This window comes from Seriola lalandi, unplaced genomic scaffold (assembly GCF_002814215.2).
Source record: "Seriola lalandi dorsalis isolate HSWRI2012SDOR001 ecotype SW California unplaced genomic scaffold, Sedor1 jcf7180002054182, whole genome shotgun sequence".
In the NCBI taxonomy this organism is placed as follows: domain Eukaryota; kingdom Metazoa; phylum Chordata; class Actinopteri; order Carangiformes; family Carangidae; genus Seriola; species Seriola lalandi.
In genome coordinates, this window is record NW_019524735.1 from 491,664 (window position 1) to 509,493 (window position 17,830).

The following is a 17,830-nucleotide window of genomic DNA, read 5'->3' on the forward strand; positions in this document are numbered from 1 at the left end:
TTTTTTTTTGCATTTTTATGCCTTATTATACTATGACATTTTTTGCCATTTTTATGCCTTACTATACTATGACGTTTTTATGCCTTACTATAATATGGCATTTTCATGCCTTACTATACTATAATGTAATTTGACATTTTTGTGCCTTACTATACTATGACGTTTTCATGCTTTACTATACTATGGCGTTTTTATGCCTCACTATACTATGGTTTTTTGTTTTTTACTATGCTATGACCTATTGTGAAATTTTTATTCCATAATAAACTATGATGTTTTTTGGCATTTCCATGCCTTATTATACTATGATATTTTTTGACGTTTTTATGCCTTACTATACTATAGCATTTTTATGCCATACTATACTATGACCTTGTATACTGTGAAGTTACTATGGGGTTGCTTGGTAGTACAATGGTTACAATTTTGGCCTCACAGTGAAAAGGTTGTGGGTTTGAAATCAAGTCCTAGTGCCTTACTGTGTGGAGTTTGCATCCTTCTCCCACAGTCCAAGGACATGTGCATTAGGTCAATTGTTAATTTTTCTTTCATACTATACTATAATGTTTTGTATGCCTTAATATATTATGACGTTTTACGCCTTACTACACTATTACCAAACTTATGCCCTTGGCCAAATCAAATTCTGCTCAGGGCCGGCTGGTTTCAAATCATGTTCAACCAAATGAAATTAATTTTTTTATCATATAAATGCAAGAAAACCTTGCTTTACACAATAGCTTCTATTGCCATGAATCACTATTTCACCCTATATAGAATATACAGGACACGGTACTTTCTGACTTTGGAATAAGATGATCTGAAGAACCTTAAAGCTGCTTGAAAGGAAATAAAAGTGGAAAACAGTATGTTAACTGAATGTTAATGGGATATTATAGATTTTTAACACGTACAACCCTTGGGTTCTGTTGCAGATAAAAGCCTGTCTACTCGTTTCTGGTTGTCATCTGTGCATGTTTACACTGCACAAAGTCAAAGAGATGTAATTGAAGTTTATCTATTGATTATGCTCAGAATGACCCTGACTCTAAATCTAGTAATAATTGTCATGGATCTGATGAAACAGCAAATGCAGCATCCAAAACTGAGTGTGTTTTATTGCATCCCAGGTTTGAGCCTGGGACTTTCATCCTCATTCCTCACTCTGCTCTAATATTTGAGGTCAAAGTAGCAGTAGATATCACATTGGCATCTTTACTACTGTTTCTACTCTACATCTGTTTTTCACGATGACTCATCTGACTCCTTGACCATGTTGGACATACTCAGGCAAGAAAACAATCAACATAATAGGACACAAAAAAGGAGCAGTTACAATGATTAGAGGAGGCGTGATGTGGTTGTGACCTTTATTTTTGTGCCAAACATTTACGGAGAAACAACACGTTTTCAAAATGAACTGCACACACTATGAGAAATCAACCGAGGCCTGATTAAAAAAAAAAGAAGTAACGGACTGTTTTGGCTCTCAACAAATTAACTTAATATAAGCACAGAGCAGAACTGGTTATGACTTTACCGGGTGCCATTTCTGTAGTCGAATTAAATGAAATCACAGCAGTCCCATTAACTTTGGTGCAAGGCTTGACCTGAGAGTCGAGGTTGTAGGTCCCCTGCTTTCAATTCTTAATGTGCTCTCTAATTAGCTATTACATTTTAGATAATGGTATATAAACTGTTGCATGCCTGTAATTGGTTATGTGAACTTTAATGGATACTACGCAAATCAAAGGGGACTATGTTTGTATTAGTAATTATAAGATAGGAAATTATTCCATTATTGCTTATTTGCAAAGCTTTCTGATGAATGTAAAAAAAAAAAATAAAAAAAAAACCTTACAGAAAATAAATGTTACCTCTTCACACACAAAACTACTAATAGAATAATCAGCCTGTTTTCAAACAAAATATTTTTTCAATACACCAGAACAAAATGAAGACCTATAGCACTAATATATCTTATCTATTTAACAGACAGCAGTGGAGTTTTGATCTACAGAGTTCCCAGTGTCAAGATACAGTACAGCAAGAGGGCGCTACAACAAACCAAATGCAAATAAAACTGTAGGCAGAATCATATGATAACAATACATATATATCACTTTTATATTGAATAGAATTAATATCAACAACATTCAACTCAGCTTTTGGAATACTAAATTATGCATTCAAAGTAAAATGAAGGAAATTTCCAAGTGTGTGACGGTAAAGCATAAAGAAATAGTGTGACATCTATCAGTGATGTGCTGTTTTCTTTTTTGTTTTTTTTTTCCATTGTGGAATGTTTTTGTAGAAATATAGCATTGTTTGGGTTAAATTTACTGTGCCAGAAAACTCACAGAAATCCCAATGTGATGGGGTACGTTGGCACTTAAAAGCCATCACTATCAGGGAAGTTTTGCAAGCAAGTTGTACTTTGATTTAACAGGATTTACATTTACAGTAAGTTCAGTCCACGGTACAAATTAAGCCACAAAAATGGCACTTTTTTTTCTTTTTCACTTGAGGACTGCAGATTAAGAGATTAAGGTGCTTTGCTGGACACTTCTACAGTCCAGAATACAAAAGGCTTCAAAATCCTCAGAGATTCTGATTTTGCATTGGTGTCGATTTAAAAAAAGAAGAAGAAAAAAAAAGACAGAATTTGAGATTTGTCTCAAGGCCATCTAATTGATTAAACATCTTTAAATCCTTTTTTTCCTTTTGCCAAAACATTTCCTAACTAGATCACTTGGGACATCACCTCCAGTGACCAATCATAAGATGTGAAGCAAAGTCAGGAACACCCAAGACATATACAGTAAATTCATGCATGTACTCATTAACATCTCCCCGTTACCAGCTCCCTCTAAAAAAGCTGAAAATGTGAACCTTTTAAACACCTGACATCAGTTTCAGCATTATTTTATACCTCTGATATGATTATTGAAACTAATATATTATTTGCATTTACAATGGAAAGAAAACCATGGAAAGGAGAGGGCCTACAACACAATACCATGTCAAGTAGGATGTCAGCTACTCATATGCAAATTGAGAAAACACAAGTACGTATGTAAGCACCCTGTAGAAAAAGTTACATCAAAAGGTGCCCTGTAGAAAAAATTATGAACCAATCTGGTCTCTCAATTCTCTGTTGTAATAGGAAGGTAAAAACACGTTGACCTAAAACCAAATATCCAGAGGAGTAATGACCCAGTCATGATTATGCAAGAACATCTTGCTCTCGAAACTCAAAGTGGGAGGATGTGACCATTTTCGCCTTTCAGTGTCTTTTGCTCCTTTCAGCATCATTAAATCTCCAGACACTGAGAGTAAGTTAAAGCTTCTAAAAAAGGTGCAATAAAAGTCTTCATCTTAGCATGATCATATTTTAACAAATATAGTAAGAACCTTCTTTTTTATACAATTTTTAATCTGCACACCTCTGCAGAAATCCTGACATATTGTGATAAAATCTGAATCTCAAAACGGGTTTCTGAAACTATTTCCATTTAGAATACTTTTTACATTGTTTTTTTTTTTTGATATACAAATCAAAAGAAAATGTCAACAAAAACTAACAAGTCATGACAATCATAACATTATTATCCAATATTATCTATGACGTCTCTTTCCATTACAGTTTCGCCATCAAGATTTAATGGAAATAATGCTACATTTGTACTGAAAAGGGTGAAGAAAAGCATTTCAGCAGGAGCCGCACCCATGATGAATGGATATCGAGGGAATCAGTCATTTCTCTCTGTAATACAGCAAATATGCTTTCAGTGACTCAGGCAGCGGCAAAGCCATTATTTGGTCTCTCAACACGTTCACTTGCTTGAGGATTTCAATGTCGCCAATGTCTCTTTCCTCCTCCTCCTCCACTTCCTTGTGTTCTTCCTCAGCGTGCTCTTCCTCCTCGCTCTCCACCATTTGGGGGATCAGCTGGTTGCCTACAAAAACATAGGTGTTGATGCGGCGCCGCCGGCAGCGCCTGCGTTTGCGCTTCTGGGGGACTCTTTGCACCATCCCCTTGCCCTGACTGTCCTCGTTAGCCAGGTTTCTGAGAGTGCGGCGGATGTAGATCCGAGACAGATCCTGAAGGCTGCGGACAGTCACTGGGGCTGAGGACAAACAGAGATGACACAGTCCTTCAGGGCAATGCTCAACAAAAAAAAAAAAAAAGAATAATCCATACAACTGCACCAGTCCTTCAACTAGGTCAGCATAAACAAGTGAGGCTGTCAAAGAGAAAAGTGTGTCTCAGTATATCAAGGAAAGGAAATAACTGGCTCTATGAAGCAGCTGCAGGGCAAGCTTCATATGTCAAGGCAGATATTGCTTTAGGAATCATCTCGTCACAAGGCTTTGAATGGACTATCCGACTTTAAAAGATTGCCTGCTTTACAATTTAAGGCGGTTAAGGCAGAATAAAGCACAATGACTCAAAGAGTTTTGCTTTGGTTGTTTTGTGCTTTGTGGAGGCCGGGTAACTTACGCAGCTGGACAGTGTCAGGCTTCTCTCCATCAGCTCTGCTCTGCTGGACCAAGGGGGCAAAGGACACCGCCAAGATGTTTTTGCTCTCCCATGTGCACTGACCAGTCCTGGTTATCTGGGTCAGCTGCATAAAGAGACAAAACCTTAACTCAACACTGAACACTTATAAAATATGAAATACTGTATAACCTTAGGGAACAAGGGCTAAGCTCCTCAACCACCACAGTTTCTTCAACACATATATATATGTATATATATATTTTTTTTTACTGTATCTATGTTTGCACACATGCTGGTGAATTTACAGTATAGCTGTGTATACATTTTTACCATCTGCTATTGCTTCTTGTGTTTTTTTGTGAATTTGCCACCTGAATACAGATGATTCTCACAAGGGTGCATTTTGATTCTCTACAGGTGTCGACAGTAAACAAAAACATAGTAGCAATTATTTCTGTATAAACGTAATATTTTCTTATTAAATAACATTCACACACCTAAAGATGTTATTCTAGATTCATAATGTTGGGCAGATCTATGCACACTGTGTAACCAGAGAAATGTAAACCATGCCCCTAGAGAAGAAATGTACCCTTCTTTACAGTTGCATATATGCAGTCACATCAAACATTAACTTTCTCTTTAAACTTGCTTTGTATGTGAACAAAGGGAAATCCATATTTCAAGATAATACAATTCATGGAAAAAATCTATTGAAAATGTGTTGATGGTTTTACCTGAAAAATCAAAGTACCTTATTCCACTGATGCAAAAATCATACAAAGTTTCATCTGTTAGTCTCATTGAGATTAAAATCTCTTTTTAGGCCTGAGTTCAGCAGAAGAAATAAAAAACATCACAAGACAAAACATGCACACAAGCCCATACGGACAGCATCAGAAACAATCACAGACATCTCTTGAAAAAAATTGAAAGTTTATATTCATCCAACGGGATGAGACTTAAAAGTTTTAAAGTCCTCTGTAGAAATGTAATATTATCATTAAATAAATTATATTCTGTTGATTGATTTGTAACACTGGCCTAGTACTATCAGGGATAAGTTAGCAAGTAATTTTGTCCATTGACTAATTAACTAATTGACTAATTGTTGCAGTTAAAGTATGCAGGATTTCAAATTGTTCACCCCTCCCTGACACATTATCAAAATTCAAGCATTCAAGTGGCACACTCACAGAGCCATTAATACCAGCTGATACTGCCTTGAAGTAAGGTTCATCCATTCACAGCCGTCTTTAATGTACTGTACGCCCAAGGGAGCACTTAATTCTGCACTGAAACACTAACCATTTCTATGCAATTGCTCCCTTTTTTCTTTCAATATAGCCTCAATATAGGTGTTCACATTTTTCTGCTCAAACTGGGCATATGTACAATGGTATTTTGATTAAATGTGACGCTGGCTAAGGTTAACAGTAGCTCCTGGGCAGATGCATGGAGACCTCTTATGTTTTATGTTTTTGAGGACATCTGCTAGCCTAAACATAAAGAAGCAGTATGGTAACAATGATGTCTGTTTCATACAATTTGTTATATGGACATGAGAGAAAACAGAGGGAGTTACAGATGACAAAGCTTGTATCTTATTGTTGCCTCTACACTTTGTTCTCCCCTTCACTGTACTGCAATGTGATTTCATATTGGTCCACTCCAGAGAGTCATTTTAAAAAAATCTCTGGTGGAGATAGAAGTAGAGAACATCAGATTGGTGCTGATGAAAAGCCACAACAAACACCTTCTTTAAAAACACAATATAACATTGGATTGATATCTTCAGCTTCTTTTTCCTTTAACCTCCTAAGACCCGAGCTCTATTCTTTGCTATATAGGCTGATTGGGACCTGAGAAAAATGATGTCCACATATGAGGACATTAGTTTTAAATTTCGATTAATGAGTGGCAGTTTAATATCCTCATATGTGGTCACCAGGCCCTTGTTGAGAAAAAGTTAGTATTGTGGTCTAGAGAACCCAAAATGTGAGGTCCACATATGTGGACGTCAGGTCCTAGGAGGTTAAACACCTTAAATTGCCCAAAATCGCTGACCATGACTCAGTCAAGCTCTTTAACCCGCTTACTGGAAAAGGTTCCTGCCAACCATTTTCTCCACCAACATCCCAAAATATCTTGAATGCCCTCAATCACCATCCACCATAAATTCACCATTTTAATAAAATATGGACTTATACAGCCTTGCCTGTGCTCCTTACACAGCTGCTCAAATTCAGGGACAGTTGTGGCTCAATAATGCATGTGAAAGTTGCATAACCTGTCTTGTAGGTCAAAGCTATTTTACCTTGTTTTCCCTCATGTGTTAGCATTTTGAACAGCAATCGGGATGTGTTGGTTCTTTATCATTCAGGGGGCTTGGCACTTACCTGATCTTCTATAGGCATCACCAGAATGCCTCCAATTTTGAGCAGTACTTTCATGTAATTTTCATGGTCCTTCTGCACCCCGGCACCACAATAAATGCGGTCGTATTGATGACTGTCTGTTGAGATTTCAAGGCAATTCCCCACAACAAAGATGGGTTCACAGAACTCAAACCTGTGAAAAAATAATAACAAGTACAGTGAATAAAATACAATAAACAACCACGGAAAACACATTTTTCTTTCTTTCAGGCTCATCATCACATTTTTAAGCTGTGACAGAATAATGCAAATAAATTGAGTAGAACTGGAGAGATCTGAATGCATTTAATTTGCAAGACAAAGTCTTGAGGTGCAAAGCAGCAAAACTGGCAAAACTGTTTCAATGAGGTTTCAATACATCCACTTCTTGTTGAAGGAAAAGTTTGGAATTTTGGGAAATATGCTTATTCATTTTCTTGCTGAAGGTTAATTGTGAAAAAAAAAAATGCTAAACGGCACTTTTAAAGCTCAATAATTAACAAGATATGACTTGCCTGTTTAACCTGTACAAAATCTATGTTGTTAAATTTTGATTTGGTACAGATTAAGGGCAGAGTCAGGTTAGCTGTTTCCTTCTGTGTCCAGTCCTGATGGTAAAAGGCTGCTGGCAGTAGCCTTTCATTTAATGGTCAAATATGTGAATGGACTTTTTTCTAACTCTTGGCAAAACAGCAAGCAAATGTGATAGCCAAAATGTCGAGCTATTCCTTTAACAAGAAATAGATGTATTCACGCCACAGGTTCTAGTTTTCTCACCTTTACTTGTATCTTTTCATCTAACTCTCATGAAAGTGAATGTCCCAGAGCATGTACTCACTTATCAAAGCTGTCACTATTCTTTATGAAATCATCCAGTTTCTCTCTGGCATATTCAACCACATCCTTATGGAGCTCAACTCCATGGTTCACTCCAAACGGCCCTTTGAACAAAACAAAAAACAAAAAAAACTAATTATTTTCTGTAAAAAAAAAAAAGCATAACACAGCATTACTTACTACCTATTATTGTATGATGTAGAACTGAAACAATTAATTGTTTTACTGACGGCCAGAATATTAATTAGCAGCTATTGTTATATTAAATTTTAAGTCTTTTTTAATAGAAAAAATGCTAAACATTATGATTCCAGAAGATTTACTGCTTTTGTATGTTTTATGTGATAGTGAACTGAATATATTTGGGTTTTGGACAAGCAATTTGTGGACAGTCCCCTGGGTTTTAGGAAATTGTGATGGGTAACTTTCACTACTATGATACTAGTTCCTAGTATCATTGATGCATGATTTGTTGTCACATACTGTACTTTTAATGTCTGAGCTAGATCATACAGAACATCTGAGCATATCCCACAAAAAATAAAATAAAGCTGTGGAAAAAAAGGTACACAATGATTACCTATGATAAGGCCAACCATTGTGCTCAGGTAGCCGGTCCCACTGCCCAGATTGAGGAAAGAAAGTCCTGGCTGCAGTTTGAGGGCCTCCATCACCTCAGAGTATATGCATGGGGCAGACAGGTGTATGTTGCCATGCTTCCACGCCAAGTCTTTGTAGGCACTGTCCCGGTAGCCGTCCAGATAGTAGTCACCACGGTCTATGGCCCGAAAAGCCTGTTCAACTTTTTCTGTGCGAATATACTGAGCTTCTTTCAGATTATCAATGAGATCATCATTGTCCTCCCCGGCACTCACGGCTCCCCCCATGGCAAAAAGAGAAGAGAAACACAAGGGGCGAAGTCGTACTCAGGATGAGTGATTCGTCCTCACAGTGGCATGAAGATGAACGACTGGCTGAAGGATCCCGCCGCTGTGACTCCTCGAGCGTCAGTTCACACAACAGACATGTCCAGGCAGCAAATGACCTGAGAAAAATTATAATAACATGTTATAGCGATACACTTGCTAAATAATACTGTGTCTGCTTAAATCCTACAAGTAAAGTGCAGATTTAAGATGCTGATAAAAGTAAAGATTTATTAATAGTCTCCCACGAGTGGGATCATCTTTTGATGAAAAATTAACAACTCTGAGAGAAACAGACTCAATCAATGACATATTATGCTACAATAGTGTTTTCTTAATTAATCCCCCTCAGGATAAAGTTTAAGATGTCAAATGCATTTGCAATATGCCAAATTAAATAATTTAGCTGTATTTATATAAATGTTGACAATGTATTCATCAAACTGTCATGTTTGAAAACAATCCAATGATACAACATCAAGGCATTTTAACTTTATAATATTGTCCGTGGCCTCAATAAATTTGCATTTTGCAGACCTCATCATTTTTTTTTCTCCAATGCATTAACTCTGTTGTGTTATACCAAGAAAAAGCACAAGTATGCTTAATATCCCTAATTATGTCTGCGCTGTATGGAGATATGCAGGTTCCAGGGGTCCAGTATTACACATTCTGACTCACTGGGTCATTAACATAATTACAGTTACACCTGTGATTTTCCTGCAATGACGTGTCAAAATATCTGCCGTGAAAAGGCTCTATTTCGTCACATTAATAAGGTCACACAAACTCAAGTATGAACTATTTTTATGAGTTACACTATCTCCAGTGCTAACAAATGTTCTGCATGCAGGGTAATGTGCTGAATATGTTTTGTTTTTAAGAGCTGAGAGAGAATTAACCTGCATTTTGATACTATTTATTAATTGTTTCAAGTCAGTTAAATGTTTTTTTTTCCCCAAGAAAATGCCAAGAATTCACAGCTTCCAGCTCCTCAAACATAAACATTTGCGCCTTATGACATTGACTGAATATCTGTAGTATTTACAGTGTTGGCCTAAAAAAAAAAAAAGCACCTCAAATGTGTCATTCTGGGCCACGTGAAATTGTGATGGACTTTTTCTAACAATTTCCTAACATTTTATAGTAACATTTTTTAAAAGACAGGTAAATAATAATAATATATTATAACAATAAATAACAAATAGCTGCAGCTCATATATTTTATTAATAGTCTATTATTAATAGACTGAATTCACTGACTGCTTCAGACAGTCACAACCAAAACCTGGTGTAAGGCTGACACTGTTTGCCCAAGTGTCACAGTTGTTACATCAGATGTGTCTGCTATGTCCAGAGGGTAATGGTAGGGTTATGTAATATAAAGCTGACATTAGGGCTGGGTATTGAAATATGGATAAAAGCATCTATCGTGGCACATGGAACTTTTATTTTAGAGTATCGATATACAGTGTATTGTGATATGGTAAAATTCATCAAAAATCTAGTGAGAAAAGGTTGAAGGATAAAACAACCAGACAGGACATTACCAACATTATCAGGGCAAAATTTCTGATGGTAAGCAAATTTATATTGTGTCACGGTATACTCTTCCAGTTTATTAGGTACACCCGGCTAAAATGAACACAGTCTAATACAACAGCGCTGCAATAAATCCAACTATCATTACATTTGTTAAGTTCATATTTTGTTGAAATCATTTCAAAAGATGTTGATTCTTCACCAATGAACTCCACTGCGTCTTACCAAGAGTTGTCACAAATATTTAGTCCTTCCTCACTGATATAATGAGTTTCTGATGAGAAACTCTCCTCACAGAACATTAAACCCATAATAATCACGTTCTGATGAAGCTTTGATGTCGATACACGAATCAGATTTGTCAGCGTATTAACTGGAAATAAATTCCACAGTGTGGAGTCCCATTTTCTGAAGCAGAACACCCAACTAAAGTTCAGTATTTCCTCCTAAGAACATTATAAACTTTGTGAAGGAGGGACTTACTGCATTTATCCTCGCAAGTCTACCTATCACATAACATGGATGTCTCTAAAAATCCAACCACACACAGGGGCCATACTCTTGATGAAAACATTGTTTTATTCTTTTATAATATATGGCTTACCTGCTGTACTGAAACAGAGAATTAATGTACAAAGAGAAAGTTGGAGGTGAAACAAAGTTAGCTTCAGGCTTTTTACTGTACTGAATACTTTCTGCACGTCAGGCCTCTAAAAACTCTTCAAATGAAACAGTCTGAGAAGATCAAACGACTCTTTGGTTGACCTGCTCATGTCCAAACTAAGGCCATAACCTGTGATGAGGGGTCACAATAAAAGAAGGCAGTTTCTTTTTAAAAGCTCACAAGCCAAAAAGGTTGGAAATCACTGCTATAGGGGTGGGTCTTTGCAAAAATATGCACCGATCTCTGGTGCTTTGAAAGTTACTTAGATTAGAAATACTGATCTACTGCCTTCACTATGTAATACTTCCTTATAAAAGTACCACATTATAACAACAAAGACGTATATAAACATTTTATGAAAACTTTGCTAACAAAAATATCCCACACTGCCACAGGGTGAATGGGTATATTGAAGCCGAGGGAGACAAGTCTTGAAATCGCTCTCTGCCTTCTCAGCATCTCCACATCTGACTCAGCTAATAAAGATTAAATTCAGAGGTGACTTTGTAGTGGGAGGCCTGGTAAGGTAATTTTCCATTGGCTCTTTCTTGCAGGCAAAAGAGTCATTGATTCGCTCACCATCACTGATTGTACAGCAGTGTATTTTTTTTTTTATCCCATTTTTTCCCTCTTCCTCTCTGCAATGCATAGCCCTTTGAGTTGCCTGCAGTTGAGAGCAAATCCAGGAAAATGGGTCAGGGGAGGTATTCTATAGGCAAATTGCTTTTGGTAAATGCTGTGCAGTCTTACCAATGATAACCCAGTCGTGAAGCAGGTCATTATTCATCCACCCCTTTAAGACAAATCAAGAAAGGCCAGCTTGGTAATAACATTTGTTGCTGAAGCCTTAATAGAAAAAGATGTTGAGAACAGGAATCCACTGGTAAACACACACAGGAAGGCCTAGGATGACCCCTGGGGTATATGGAAAGTGCATGGATGCCATTTCAACTCATGACGGGCTGCCGTGACCCATTTATGGACACCTCACTGAACCAAGCAGGATGAGGAAACCTATAACAGATCCTCCGGCAACACCCAAGAACCCAAGATCAGCTCTAGTGCTGTAACTAAATACCAAAGGCCTGTCTAGGCAGCACACCCAAGACGTGCACGCCGCTGATCAACAGACAGTGTGTGAGCTAAACTGATAATCTTCATAGCTACAAGTATTTACTGTGCACATTTCAGACATCTTATCAGACTATTTGCAGCTTTGCCAGAAGAAAGAGAATTATACTCAAACCTATGTGGGAAAACACCAGAGCACTTTTCCTATATAATGTGCATTAGTAGAAAAGTAATCACACGTGCAGGAATAAAGCTAACAATAACTTTAGTCACATTCCTCACTTTTTCGATCAAGGGTACACCAAATTAATTTGGCAGATTCAAGCATTTGTAATCACTGACTGGTTTCAAGCTACAATAACTGTGAGAAATAAACACTCAGTGGCCACTACAGTGTAATGCAATCCAATACAACTGCTCTGCCATTAAATCTAGTTTTACGATGTAGTTTTGATTCAATTATATTGTTTTTAGAATTAAGAACTTAGTTTGTGATAGCGTGATAGATTGTGTTGTTGTACTGGAATGCATTATTTTCAGATGTGTTTCTAATATTCTGCCCCACTCATGTATGTAAGATCAAAAAAATTAGAAAATGCATCTCAATGTGATGCAGTCCACTTCAGCACCAGCTTTAACTTTGACTTCAGTAATAAACACATGAGTGACTTTAAACATTTCCAGCAACATCAGTTAGAAACCTAGAATTTAAGACACAGGTAGGCTATTGTATTGATTTGTGCTAGATTGTACAGGTGTACCTAATAAAGTGATCACTGAGCGTATTTGTGATTAATGAAATGAATAATGCAATAAAATACACAAATCCTGTTTGTCAATTTACATTTCTTGAGGCCGGTGTGTGAATGTTTTGTTCTATTTTCCCTGCAGCAAAAAAATGTGAACATGTGTTCACATTGGAGGATAAGGCTGCATTCACACTGACACTCACTCTGCGTGGAAAAACATAGCTCCTCTCATTCATTTATTGTGGAAGTGAGGGGGCCAAAGGAAAGGTCCATCCAAAAAAACGCTGTGTTGTCCGGCAAAAAAGTTGAATCTGGTTTGGCTGCTGACGAGATTCTTGGGACAACAGATAACACAACTGCTGCAATTGTAACTTTCCAGTGTTGTAAAATCCTGTCTGTGAGTATAACAAACCGATGTGCTGAGTTTTGACATCTAATAAACTTTTAAACACATAAATCCATTCTGCCAACTGGACTCCCAGTGTCTTGCTGGTATATGAAACAACATGTCCGCACAAAAACACACACCCCATTAAAGGATGGCTTTTTTATTTTTTCCTTTTGGTGAACATGGCCTAAAATACTAGATAAAAGAAGAAAGAAAACCGAATATTTGAAAAGGTTTCATTAATTAGATCTGGCTGTTTGGGAAACAAATTCTGCTACAAATTTGTCTGTGAAGCCAAATGTATTATTAATACAACATGTGCAAACACAGTCTGTTCTACAAATGCAAATTTCATAGAAGTGCTCATGTTACCTGAGAGGAATATGTTATTGAAGTCATCTATACCAGAATATTTCTCTGTGAAAACTGTGACTAAATGGTATTGTGCTGCATTCCTCTCCAGACTGAGTGAAATGAAAATCATAAAGCACCTGCAGACTGCAATTCATTTCACAACCATCCTGTAATAAATATTACGTTTGTGAAGCTCATGCTAAATTATAGCCACAGTGACAGCATGGCTCTAGGTATAGCAATGTTAGTCAGTCAGTTAGTCTATTAGTGCTAATGAATTTGATGATTGCCTCATCTGGTTGATGAGGCTTGTGCCACAACAGGTTCAAATTTTCCACCTGTCCTATGATTTTGGCCCCGCCCGACCTTTCCTATAGTATCACATTTATGGTAAAATGTCCAATTTTACATAAACACCTGTTTATGTGGAACACTATAAAGCTGTCTGCTTACATTCATGCTCCCCAGGGGAGGTATCCTCTGGATTTTGTTGACCTACTGACCTCACCAAGGCAAACCTTTTACACATTATCTTTTATTACATATTCACTGTAGCAAGTTTATACTGCCGGAAAGGAAGAAGCCATTTAATAGTTTTGACCCTCATGACCTTGGACATTTTCCCAGTTCAACTGTATTAATAGTTTGGAGGTAAGAGGGAAAAAACAAGCAATGTATTGTCTTCTGATACAACAGTAGAAAGTATGTTCTGATATGAATAAACATGAGGCATAACCTCAGATTTTTTTTTTGTGATTTTTATTTTTATTTGGCACAGCCTGCATGTTGTTGTGTGTTTTTAATACATTACACAAGATCAATTTCTATTAAAAAAATATTTTCCCATGCCAGTGATGTGTCTTCCTCTCCAGCTATGCCGTTTTGGACAATGTTAGTTGAGGTATTACATCAAGACTTATTCTGTAATTTCCACAACTACACAGGATACAGTTTACTGAGTCACTCCCCATAATTAACCTTATTTTAGCATCTTCCTCAGGACCACCATGCAAACATCTGAACATTTTCATGCTCAGCAGGGGATAAACCCTCCTGATTTAGGCAATAATAAGGCTTTTCATCTGACTACATCCTCAAGCAAGTACTAATGATCTTTTGGTGCCTTCAGACTTAATTAAAAGTGTATTTGCCTCACTCTTTATTTATGCAAATGTGACCACCAGACTGTGTTAATTAGCCAGAAACAGCCAAGAGATGTGACAGTTAAGGCCTTTGTCGTGCCAGGCTGACAACAGGAACAGGCACCACAACTCCAGTTGTGTCTCTTATTCTTCTCTGGCTCCTCTTAATTTTACTCCTGCTGTCTCTGTGTATTCAAGAGGAGTAGTCTTACAGTTTCGGGATATGATTGTAATTTTATCTCAATTTAATTAAACTTAAGTAGCTGCGTCCTTCCCTCAGTTTGTGGCACATTGATAAACTTGAAACTGTATCTCACCATTGACTTTCTACACTGTCACTTTTGATCTGAACACATCTTTAAAACAGTAAACAATTTATCCATTTATTATTTTATCTGATGTGTGATGAAAAAGTCAGCATCACAGCGCTGCCAGCAAGGCAACACACTTTAAGTGTTGTGAACTGCTATCAACACTGGGTCACAGGTGTTCATTAAGCTAAACTAATAGTGGATTTATTAATTAGTTTGATAATGAAGTAATCATTTAAAAAACAAACTTCCTTAATGTGAATATATTCTGCTTTTCTTTTTCATATACATGGATAGTAGGACAAAACACCATCCTGGGCCCTGTGAAATGATAATTGGTAATTTCTACTTTTGTCTAACATTTAGACATAATTATTATTTGCAAAAACAATTGGTAGATTTTTTGATACTTGTAAATTGCAGCTCAAGTTAGGAATTGCCATGATGTAGATGGTTCAGAAATTATTTCAGATTCTCAGTTGTGAGGATCTGCCGATTTTGTTTTGTCTTCTGTGACAGTAAACTGAATATTGTTGAGTTTTGGACAACTGATTGGGATTTAGGACATTGTGATGGACATTTTTCACTATTTTGATACAATTTATAGACCAAACGAGAAAAATAATCAGCAGATTAATCAACTGATAATAATAATTTATTGCTCCAACATCCTTGTTGTGTACGCTAGTGCAGGAATTGAGAGTTTGTTAGCCTGCGAGTCAGCCACAGCAACATCTTACAGTAGCTCATACTAACTTTAAGTCTTAGCGTGAGCCGAGAAGTAGTAGGGAGAAGTGCAATCATGCACAGCTCCCAGTTATGACTTTAGCCTTCTCTGATTGGTTAGAAGCAAGAGGGTTGCTCAGAAACTTCAGAAGGGAATACCTCCTCACTGCTGCCAGGCTGTTCAATGAGTCTGGGTCACAGAAGCTTTTGACAGCACCTCTCCACATTAACATATGTTTTGATGCATATTTCAACAACAACAACAACAACAAAAAAACTATAAGGAAAAAAATTACATACTGTAGCTTTAACTCCAGGAGAGTAGATTAAACTTTGTATGCATATCAAACCAATAGTTTGAGTTCACTAACCTCATAGTTGAAAATCAGACCCTCTATTAGTTGGATCAAGCAGTTTGTGAAATATGGGTTGTAAAAGTCAGTATGTTGGAACAATCAATTAGGCTAGCTTAATTAATGTTGATGTTAATTATTTTAGTAGCTATCATTAAAAACTTCTAGCACAACAACAGATCTAAACTGAATCTTTGAGTTTTAGTTATTTATAATTCTAAATCACCTGCAAATGACAAAAGCTCAACTTCATGAAACAGAATAATTTGGATTTGGCAAGTGGATTTGGATTTAATTAATGTAACCAACCTAACTGTACCAAAATATTAGGAACACCTTCAGAAACTTAAAGAAACAGCTAAAGTAAGGTGGTACTTCCTCCAAGGATGTTGCTCCACATTATACAGGCGTTTCTATTTTTCTGGTTACTCACAGATGTTCCTAAGTTCCCCAGAATTGACACCTGATGAAGCCAATCAGCTCCGTACCTGGTCACGTGCTGCAGTTGCCACACAGACGGCAGCCTGTCAGCCAATCAGAGGGTCGGACACTTTCCTCGCACTGCGTGTGACGATGGAGCAAAACAACAACAGCGTTTTCATGAAATGTTGTCAAGTGTTAATAATCATGGCTGTTTCTTAATCCTGCCCGTTGACATCTGTGAGAAACACACGGCCCGTCAAGCACTCATTACACAAGATGACAAACACTGAGAGAGGTTGTGTGTCTGTGCGTTTGTGTTTTCATGCAGCTTTTGTTTTCAACCAAAACGCAGTTGCCGTCCAGCTCTCTGCAGTGCGATTAACCTCAATCTTTAGCAGCAAGTAGCTAAACTGGTTTGTCAAGAAGAGGCTGAATATCACCACTGCAGGTTTTGAGAGACAGCCGAGGAGAAATCGCAACAAAACAAAACACAAAAACAAAAAACAATGATGACGTTGATTTCTCGCTGCCTCTTCCGCCTGATGTAACTAAAGTCTCTGCTTGAGCAGCCTGCACACAAACACAAACACACGCACACACGCATCAAAATGAAAGACAAGGTGCACAAAAAATGTGTGTGAATTTTGCAAACGTGGCAGTGAATTGCTGGGTTTAAATCGAGAGTTAAGCATTCAAGTCTTCCGTGTTTTGTCGGACTACGGGCAGCTGAGCTAAAGTTAACCTGGCTAACGCTAGCTTTAGTGGGCCTGAGTGCGCCATCATCAAAACAGAGACAAAGCAGGTTAGGTAAGCTCGCCTCTTCACCCTGCCGTTATACAGCCAGAAAACACGCAGCACACCTACTCTGTTTTGTCACATGAATATAAAACTATCAAAACTATCACCCAGAGAGGCAACCGACGATGCACACCGGCTAACTTGCACATAAACTGCAGTTAGCTGAAAAGAAATTAAAAAATACTCACAATGCAGTGTCGCATTAACTCACTCCTTGTAACTGGACGCACTGTGCAATGCGACGATCAGTGACAGTAACTTTGAGACGTGAAATGCCTCCCGTAGAGGCTGAGAACTAGTTAACTGAGCTAACCAGCTGGTTGGTTTGGTAAGGTAAAGTAGTAAGGACAAGCCGCTGTGTCGAAGCGGATGAAGAAAGAAACAGCTGAGGAGAGGATGTAAACACAGGTCACGTGGTTTTAAAATGTTGTCGATAGAGGGAAGCACTGTTGCTTCACATCCATCTATCTATCTATCTATCTATCTATCTATCTATCTATCTATCTATCTATCTATCTATCTATCTATCTATCTATCTATCTATCTATCTATCTTTCTATCTATCTGTCTACTTTTTTAAGTTCTATGTTTTACTGTCACAGTTAAGTTTCTAATTTGTATATCA

The 17,830-nt window shown here is 37.4% G+C and overlaps 1 protein-coding gene across 3 annotated transcripts; it reads right to left on the reverse strand.

Annotated features, from left to right (window-relative positions):
• Positions 1–1,356: 1,356 nt before the first annotated feature.
• On the reverse strand, positions 1,357–17,599 carry pcmtd1 (protein-L-isoaspartate (D-aspartate) O-methyltransferase domain containing 1). Of its 3 annotated transcripts, XM_087173342.1 has the most exons (7): positions 17,394–17,599; positions 16,473–16,545; positions 8,339–8,803; positions 7,760–7,862; positions 6,904–7,075; positions 4,505–4,628; positions 1,357–4,130 (listed from the first exon to the last, which is right to left on the reverse strand). In XM_087173342.1, the coding sequence occupies exons 3-7, from the start codon at positions 8,643–8,645 to the stop codon at positions 3,757–3,759; spliced, it is 1,080 nt and encodes a 359-aa protein (XP_087029468.1). In that variant the 5' UTR covers positions 8,646–8,803; positions 16,473–16,545; positions 17,394–17,599; the 3' UTR covers positions 1,357–3,756. The 3 variants fall into 3 exon arrangements, with proteins under 3 accessions (XP_087029468.1, XP_023259568.1, XP_087029469.1); XM_023403800.2 differs by lacking the exon at positions 16,473–16,545; XM_087173343.1 differs by lacking the exons at positions 16,473–16,545; positions 17,394–17,599 and adding an exon at positions 16,418–16,435.
• Between the last annotated feature and the right edge of the window lie 231 nt (positions 17,600–17,830).

Bases quoted from the DNA above. Each gene is read 5' to 3' on its own strand.
- pcmtd1 (XM_023403800.2), bottom strand. From the start codon at position 8,645: ATGGGGGGAGCCGTGAGTGCCGGGGAGGACAATGATGATCTCATTGAT. The intron at 7,076-7,759 runs GTGAGTACATGC...ATTTTTTCACAG, and splicing joins AATAGTGACAGCTTTGATAA to GTTTGAGTTCTGTGAACCCA. The intron at 4,131-4,504 runs GTAAGTTACCCG...GTTTGTCCTCAG, and splicing joins GCCTGACACTGTCCAGCTGC to CCCCAGTGACTGTCCGCAGC.